Below are 9,558 nucleotides of genomic sequence, written 5' to 3'. Positions count from 1 at the left end.
GGACCAAACACAGAAAAATCATCCATAAATATTTCAATGCAGTGGTCAATAAGATTAGAGAAAATAGCAAACGTACATGGTTGAAAAGTTGCAGGAGCATTACAAAGCCCAAAGGACATTCTCCTATAAGCAAACACCCCGTAGGGACAAGTAAAAACAATCTTCTCTTAATCTTCAGGAGCAACAACAATTTGATTATATCCAGAATAACCAAATAGAAAACAATAGTATCTATGTCCGGCTAACTTTTCAAGCATTTGATCAATAAAGGGAAGGGGAAGTGATCTTTATGAGTAGCCGATTTAAGCCGCTGATAATCTATGTAAACTCTCCATCTCGTGACTTGTTTAGTTGGGATCAATTCGTTGTTCTCATTCGGAACAAAAGTGATTCTCCCTTTTTGGAGTGTCTTAGGAACCTGCATTAAGAAACAAAGTTCATTCATTGAGTAATCATTTGATTAGAGAATTGATGCGTTAGTTTCTCAGCCGACTCACATAACTACCCTAGACCTAAATTTATTTGAACCCGTACCAAAACTGGGTACTTCTCAAACACCAGAGATTATATTCAAACTTTACTCTGGTAATGAACGAGAAGCTGAGGAAGGAGAGCGTGATTTAATCAATCTGAACCATGAATTTTTTTTTGTTGATAATTTGGAGGGCTTCAGCCCGAGCCGTGCATTTCTTAACCATATATCCAACGATTTGAAACATGATTTCCACCATGGACAACATGACTCACTTACCAACCTTAGCCTTCCCCTATCTAATATTTTCCCACGACTTTATTAAAAGTTCACATTAAGGTAAGTCTTTTAAAGTGATTGAGTAAAGTAAATCATAATATTATTGATAGTGTTTATCTAATTGAAAATATTAATAAAAAAATTAATCAATAGGGTTATAATTTACCCTCTACCACTCACTTCAGAGAACAAGGATCCCGCTGTCCAAACCTTAAAACAAGTAAGAAGTCACTGTTAACCTCAATTATTAGACGAAAATTGTAGCACTCAATTGACTCACATCACACACCCACATCTCTGGCAGCGTTAGTAAGAGAGGCTTTAGCAGAACATTGACAAAATTATTTTTAAAAACAAGCAGTGTTTAACAAGAAAAAGAAAAAGAAATATACAACGTGAGCTAATTTTCTCTGTTTCTTTACTAGCCAGTGTCTACTTAATTTTTACTCTAGTGCTCCAAACGCAGCGCTTCAGTCTCTTGCACAGCAACGACTTGCCAAGCTGAAGCCGCAATAAGGGGGCGGCTATGCCAGCCGAGAGTCAAACACCCTTCCTTCTCTTCCACACAGTAACCCTCTGATGAGAACAGCGTTAACAACATGCTTGCCTGTTTGAATGCATTGGAACCCAAATGAACCGGTCTGAACCCGGCTTTCCCGAGCCGCTCCCTCCACTTAGCCAGCGGTTCGTGTCGCTCCACCCGAGCCGTTCCCTCGCAGCACACCACATTGCATATCTCCCTTTGTAGGTACATCTCGGCCAGCGCTTTATCCGGTTCGACCGGACACCCCTCCAACGAGTCAAAAACGGTCGAGTAGTAATGTAGTGCCTCCGTGAACCGCTCCAACAACCCATCCTCGTTGTGGTTCGCTTCCTGCTCCACAACCGTCATAATCTTCGGGTTCAAATCCTGGATCCAACCCAACACCGCTTCGATACCGGATTCAGATCCGAGAAGGCGGTGGAGCTGCATGATGGAGTTCACCGCCACGGCCTCCTTCGGGCTCACTTGGAGCATCCACGGCTTCACGTCCTCCAGCCGCCACGCCGCGACACCACGAAACGCGAACCGGACGTTGACCGACCGCGCCAAATCGGCCAGCCGCAGCCCGATTTCGCGAAGCGTGTCGCGGTCATCCGACGACGGAGGGCCAATGCCGGTGAGTCGCAAGAAAGGAGGTCCGCCGGGGCGGAGAGCGAGGGCTTGTATGAGCGCCGGCCATTGAAGACCCTGCATGAGGTTGAAGTCAATGACGTGGACGCAATCGTGGCCGTTGAAGGCTTCGAGGATGGCCTGGTTTGCGGTGAAGTGAGCGAATTTGAGGTATGGGCAAGCCTCGTAGTAGTGATAATAGAGTACATCGTTCTCCCCCAATAGGACGCCGTTTTTGTTCAGACCGAGCACGCGGCGGGTTAGGGCGTCGATGAAGTAGCCGGCGACTTTTCCGATGCCGCGGTCGGTGCTAACATGCGCCAACAAACCCTGCATGTTTTCAATGAGAGAGCCAGCAAGATGGAAGTCGCCACGTTGCAGGGAATCCGCACACGTCAGCAGCATGTGGACGAGCCTTATCCCCGAGTCTTCTTCCACGGTGGTTATTAGTTGGTGGTGATGGTGATGTTGTGGCGGAGGAGCGGCGGCGAGATCGTCGGAGAGATCGTAGGGTAAGGAGGCGGTGTGGTCGAACTCGGAGAGGAGTGTGTCCACCCATGTGCCTATGTTGGAAGGATCGTAGTGAACAGTGTCAGAAGCGAGCTGAGGTATGTCGGCGGATGAGTTCACGATGGCGTTTTCGAGGCGTTCGATGTTTTCCGCCACTTGATGGAGCTCCGATGACCGGACTTTGTACCCGACACCGGCGAGGAGACCATCAATGTCTCTTGTTTTGGTTGTACCAGAAGTACTGCCCTCGGAGGAGGAAACCATCTCCATAGTAAGTCAATTGGGTAAAATTCAGAAAATAATTCCAAACTTCTACAGATTTGAGCTTGGGTTCTTTGTTTTGATTGATTTACATGAGAGGAATTGTAGAGAAATGTGAATGTTAATTTATGAGTGGTGTGGGTAACAGAGGGAGTGAGTCTAGAACTGAGAACTTAAGAGGAGTGTTTGGGCTTGGGAGTGAAAAGCAGAGTGATGAAAAAGAGAGGGGAAGAGAAAGGGGAAAGAAAATGATGTGTGAGGAAATTAAACAAGAAGGAGAAACTTTGCCTTGTATAATGTATGACCATGATGTGTTGCTACTTGCTGTTGAGTAGCTATCTACAGTGCTAATTGCATCAAATTGACATCAATTATATATACAATATTTTTTATGAAAGGTTCTTTTATGTCTCTCAATTATATCAAACTATTATATAATTGTTGTGTGAACTTGTACAGTAGTTTGTAAAAGTAGCATTTCTCAATTGATTGATACACCTAGTTATACATTCAGCTTTTTATTTTTAAAGGTATCCTAATGTTGCGGTAGCGTGTGTTCAATTTTGAGTAGCCTAATAAGGTGGCATGGTGGCCTTCGATAATTTTGATGCTGCCCGTTCAAATCTTGGGATTTGGAAAGGGGCCATTGACGCAAACAAGTGGCGTCTGGGTCTACTAACCAGTACTACCATTCACCCATTGCGATCTGTGACGATTTCTGGGACCATAAAATATAGTACAAGACCCAAGACACAAGATACTGCTTGTTGTGACAACAGTGAATTACTGTTGTTTACCCTGACCAACGGAATACCCAAATGAATAATCAACAGGAATGTGATCACATGTTAGTTTCGATTTGCTTCCCAAAACCAACTGTTTGGACTGTAATTTCACATGCATCTTGAGTTTGTTTTAATTTATTTGCTTTCTCATTCCTGCTAATCATGCAGGTATTGTATTGAAACCAAACAAAAATATTCTTTAGCCCCAAAATAGTGGATGGACTGATCATACATGCGAGTGGATGTATGATTACTCTGATTAAGTTATGTTAACTATGTATGATTACTCTGATTAAGTTATGTTAACTACTAATCAAAAGTTAACTTAAAAGTTGAGAATTGTTCTACCATTTACAAATGTTATTTATGTCATATTTCTAACTAATGTGAAAAATTTTAATAGCTATTATGCGACTAAACGTTCATCTTTATTTGAATAGAGCTTAATCTATAAGTCATGGCGCCTACTCTTTAAGGGGCCACCTATTGTTGTGGTCTTTCGGAAGATGTGTGCCTTTAGGAGGAAATATTAGCTAATAATGGTAAAATGTGTTGGGAACAAGAATGAAAATCACAGTATCAGGGAAAAGAGAGAGCGTGAGAGAAGAATCAGAATGGGGAGAAAAGTGTTTCTATTATTCATTGTTAGAGAAAAATACAATAAGGTCCTTATATAGACCCACTCAACTAACTAGCTTACAAATCTGTTAAGCCTTAACTAATCACACAATTAACCCCTTGAACATTGGGATTAACTACTTAACACCCCCCCTTAATTCCAACTGTTCAACAGACAAACAGAAATCAAATTGCTGAAAAAGTAAACAAAAAAAACAGCAAATTCAGTAGCAAAAACACATCAAATTCTGCAGCTCTTCAAATGCTGCAATACTTCCGAAACATCAAGCTGCAGACTCTGCAGTCTTCATCAAAAGCTAACAACATTCAGCATAGCTCTCATGTTCCTGAACCTCTCAGTTTTCAAACCCTTAGTCATAATATCCGCCACTTGCAAATCAGTTCCACAGTACTTCAAGCTGATCTTTCCTTTTGTTACTTGATCACGTAGGAAATGGTATTTAGTCTCAATGTGTTTACTACGTCCATGGGAAACTGGATTCTTAGCCAAGTCGATAGCAGATTTATTATCCACTTGCAATTCCACAACTTCACCAATATCCACATTCAATTCACTCAACAATGAGGATAGCCACAGTGCTTGACAGGCTGCACTACAAGCAGCTATGTACTCAGCTTCACAGGTTGAAAGAGCAACCACAGATTGCTTCCTTGAGCTCCAGGAAATAGGGGCACCGGACAAGAGAAAGACATACCCTGACGTACTTCTTCTATCCACCTTATCTCCACACCAATCCGAGTTTGAAAATGCTACAAGTTGTAGCTTAACCTTCCCTTCTTGATGTGGAAATAAAATGCCATAGGTCAATGTCCCTTTCAAGTATCTCAAAATCCTTTTCGCAGCAGCTAAGTGTGATTGCTTTGGCTGAGCCATGAATCTACTAACAAGCCCTACTCCATAAGAAATTTCTGGTATGCTATGACAAATGAATCTTAGACAACCCACAAGCTGTCTAAACAAAGTAGCATCAACTGAAGCTTCATTCTCTGAAAACTCCAGTTTCAAGTTACCTTCAACTGGCACTGTGACTGGATTACAATCAATCATGTTGAACCTCTTTAGAATTTCAGAAACATACTTCTTTTGATGCATAACTACTCCTTTCTTGGTTTGAAGAAACTCAATACCAAGAAAATATGCTAATTCACCCAGATCAGACATCTCAAATTCTGATTTCAGATTCAGTTTCAACTTCTCTATCTCAGTTTCATTACTTCCAGTGATTACCAAATCATCAACATATAGACACAATAGTAAGACATCAGAGTTACTAATTACCTTGATGTAAACACCATGCTCTACTGTGCACTTCCTGAAGCCAGTTTGAGTGAGGAAAGAATCAATCCTTTTGTTCCATGCCCTTGGAGCTTGCTTTAAGCCATAAAGGGCTTTCCTCAATCTCAAAGCCTTTCCATCACTATCAGCAACCTCAAAACCAGGAGGTTGAGAAACATAGACCTCTTCTTCAAGAGGACCATTTAAAAACGCTGATTTCACATCTAACTGCCAAAGTTTCCATCCATGCCAACTAGCCAAAGACACAATTAATCTTACTGTTTCAAATCTGGAAACTGGAGCAAATACTTCACTGTAATCGAACCCTTCTCTTTGCATGAAACCCTTGGCAACTAGCCTTGCTTTATGCTTGGCTATTGTAACACCCCGATTTCGGTGGCGTCACTTTAGTAACCAAAAGTAAACTTAATGCGGAAAAACGTGAATATTTTTTTTCGATAATAACTAAGACAAGACTGAATTAAATAAAACCCAAAAGCGAAAGGCAAAAGAACTAATATACAATATATAAACAGCCCCCGCTGTAAGTAACAACCTCGTCACGAGTAACCTCCAGTGACGGAAAGAAAAGTGCAACGCCCGTAGGCAATATATACAAACCAAATGAAAAGGGTGAAGTGCCCGCAACACCATCCCTCAAAACTGAGAATCAGCTGACCCAATGGCCTGAAAATAAGACCTCCTAAGTCCAACCAACTCTCTGTGATTCCCGTAAGGAAACCACACAAAAAGCTATAGGCGGATCTACCCGGTCCCCTAAGTAACAAATGAAGCAAGACTGTCAGAGCTAAAACTCTACTCCTACACTAATCCTAACTCGAGGAGCTCATACCAACACTCAAAACTATGTGCTAGCATGATCGTCGTCTGAATCAGAATCCAGAACGACCAAGTCTACCAGCCCTATCCGTCCTCCCCTCGCAACCGCAGTGCGCTCCGATGCTGGACTCACGGGCTTAGGGCCCGAACCCTGATCATCAATGATCGCAACAGAGGGTGCACTAGACCCTGCCGAAGGCACTCCCACAGGAATCTCCTCTGAGGGATCCTCCTCCTCTGAAGATGACGGTGGCGGCGGTGCTCCTCCGAATCCTGGTCCGCAGTGAACGTCCGGTGGCAAGTTGAAGCTGATAGAGCATCGCCTCAACACTCCTGACCTCAAGAGTCCTCCACTGTCCACGTGGTCCTCCATGATGCGCCCCGAATACGTCGCTCGATGGCTCGCGGGGTCAACCACCCACGACCCGGGGTCGTCCTGATCGATCATCTCATACCTAATCCCCCCCGAAGGGTGGACCATGGTGAACCAGTCCGCAATACTCATCTGACAAAAGGCGTTGTCCGCCAAAACACACACAGAAGACGCGAGGGTCAACTCTAAAGAACTATGTAGATAATAAACCCAATAGGTACAAATAATAGATAGCCACTTAGGCTTATAGCTAAAGATGTCATTCCTAGGGTTGCATGTTCCACAATAACATAAACACAATAATAGCAGATAACATGTTCCAAATAGGTTTAACAATTACCAATTACACTCAACAACTAAATTAGTATGCATGTTGCATGATATGTATGCAGGTTAACCCAGTCAACCACATGCATTCCGGAAAGGGATGGACATCAAACGGATCAGCCCTAACACCAGCCACGGTGGAGCCATTTCGGCCCGCGTGCCTCTTACACCACACAAAGGTAGCCAGATCAGCAGTAAACCCGTAGGTCTGCCATTTCGGTCTGCTACAAGAGACGTCTACAAACGCTCTTTCACGGCATTCCGGGTCTTATGACCGTTTTGGAAACCGACGAGGTCCAGAGTACGTCCTGTGTTAATACCTCATTAATGTTGCATGTATGCAAAATGATTAGTCAAACAACGTCTCCGTCCTCACTCGACACGTCGCCACGTGTTCTAGGGAAGTTAAAGTCTCTAAAAGCTTACCCTAAGGTAAAGTCGATTCTGCGACCAAAAGACACACTTCATAACGACACATAGCTGCTCCAACAGCACCACAACAAACGCTGCTCCAACAGCACAATAACAAACGCTGCTCCAACAGCACAACAATAAACGCTGCTCCAACAGCACAACAGCAACCGCTGCTCCAACAGCACAACAACAACTCAACACTTGGTTCCGACGACACTCCTCGTTTTTCCAAAACTATGATTTGACTTCCAATGCCTTCCTTCGAGGTTGTTATCATTACTTAAAGATTTTGAGGTTATTTAAGGTCTTATGAATTTTCTTTATAAAATAGATTCCATTTTGTCTTATCGCAAGTCTTATACATTTTCAGGATCTCCCAATCCCAAGTCGCTCCCAGAGGATGTCTCGATCCACTAAACAAAATTAAGGCCCGAACCTCGTTCGTCCTATCAAACTTTCTCAAAACTCTCAAAATAAAATCGGCATGACCTGCCCGCTATTCTCACCATTCAGAATCTCAGATTCCAGTACAGAGCATCTTTAAATCATCACAATCAACAACATGTCATATATCAATAAATCGCATCATAAACACTTAGCACTTAGCATATAAAGCATGCACCACACATCCTAGATTACCCACATAGCACATAGCATGTAAGACAATCTCAAAAACATTCAGTAGATGAATCATCTACATTGTCAGCCGAAGCCTCAGAAAACATTTTCCAATCACACACAATCCAGTGCATAAACAGTAAACAATGTCGAAACATCGACCCTAGGCATTAAGTAGAGATTCAGTGAGAAGCCCTCACTTGAAAGTTCTCCAGAATGATCAACTAGTGCTTCCTCGCTCTCAAAGTGTTGGTCCTCGGGGAAATCCTCAAAAGCACCTTTACAATAAAATCACAGAATACTATCAGAATCTATCGGAAACTAAGCTATCGATACTTACTAAGGTTACTCGAAGTAATCTATACCCTAAGGTACGATAAACTAGCGCGAAAGACAAGTTTTCGGAAAAGGAAATTTTCCTCCTCCCCCTTAATAGGGCTCGGCCACTTTGTGCAATTATGGGGCTCGATTTTTCTTCGATCAAACTTGGTTCCTATGCTTTCATAAGCCGTAACTAAGGGTATTCTGAACTCGGAAAAATTATCGGATCAAAAACTGTCGCAGGGGTATTTTGGTCATGATTTTTAACTTAGGATTTTTCAAAACTGAAATCCCAAAAATAAAATTTTGCAGGGACGTCACCAACGACGTTTATGACAACTAATCCTACTAGCACTAAGCTAAGGCGATAGTTTGCAGCCTAAAGGTTGAAGCTTTACACCAAAAACTCCAAAAATGGGTATTTTAGGCTCAAATTGATTCCGGCGGAATTCCGGCGACATAACGGAAAATCTAACCCGGCAGAAGTGATCTTGGGCGCATAAGGAAGAGGTTTAGAATCAGAAATGAAAGATTCAGGATAGTTTTGCAAAAACCCATAAACTATCCGCTCAGAAAACTCTACAGAAAAGCTATGGAAAAAGCGATCAGAGGTAAGGATTAGCGACTATACCTCGAAGCCTTGAAGTAGCAACTAACGGATCAACGATCAAGCAAGCGATGAAAAAAATTCTTCTTCCTTCTTCCTTGTTCTTGGCCGCGGGTTTGAGGAGAGAAAATGGAGGAAAATTTGAGTTTTTCTTCCTTTCTTTGCTATATATAAAGGTTGGAAATTCGCGGGAAAATGAAAGTTTCGCGAATCTGATTTTTCCGGCGTCATTCTCCGTGAATTAATAGATATGTTTTGGCAAAATAATTCCAAAACTATAAAGAGGTCTCCTTGTATTTTTGGCAACTAATGCATAGTCGGTATAAAACTATTTTACCCGATAAGTTGCTTTTTGCATCGAATGTCGGAATAGAAAACTTCCTTCGGAAGAAAGATTGAAATCATCAAGAGAAATGGGTGTACGCGTGTAGAATATTCATTTGAAGCTCTGAATAGATAAAGTCTTCATTGTCGAGAAATTCTAGGGTTTTGAAATACCAGGGATTCGGTTTCGGCAAACTTCCGATGATTGGAATCGGACGTTCGTAGATCCTAGAGTTTCGCCTCGAAATGATGGTGATATATGGAAAAAGAGAAGTTCTAACATTTCTCTGAAGATTTTTGGAATTAACTGCCAGCGTGCCTAAAAGTGAAAATTAGCTATATACTAGGGTTTCTGACCT

General features: G+C 42.3%; 1 protein-coding gene across 1 annotated transcript; it reads right to left on the bottom strand.

Moving 5' to 3' along the window:
• Positions 1–970: 970 nt before the first annotated feature.
• LOC130723410 (DELLA protein GAI1-like) lies at positions 971–3,040 on the bottom strand. Its single transcript, XM_057574807.1, has one exon. It carries the CDS (start codon positions 2,682–2,684, stop codon positions 1,200–1,202), a length of 1,485 nt encoding a protein of 494 aa, XP_057430790.1. The 5' UTR covers positions 2,685–3,040; the 3' UTR covers positions 971–1,199.
• Positions 3,041–9,558: the final 6,518 nt, after the last annotated feature.

Source organism: Lotus japonicus, chromosome 1, assembly GCF_012489685.1.
Source record: "Lotus japonicus ecotype B-129 chromosome 1, LjGifu_v1.2".
Taxonomy (NCBI): Eukaryota; Viridiplantae; Streptophyta; class Magnoliopsida; order Fabales; family Fabaceae; genus Lotus; species Lotus japonicus.
This window is presented reverse-complemented; position numbering and strand designations above follow the sequence as displayed.

What these genes read in the sequence shown, in the direction of transcription:
- LOC130723410 (XM_057574807.1), bottom strand. Translation starts at nt 2,684, where the DNA reads ATGGAGATGGTTTCCTCCTCCGAGGGCAGTACTTCTGGTACAACCAAA.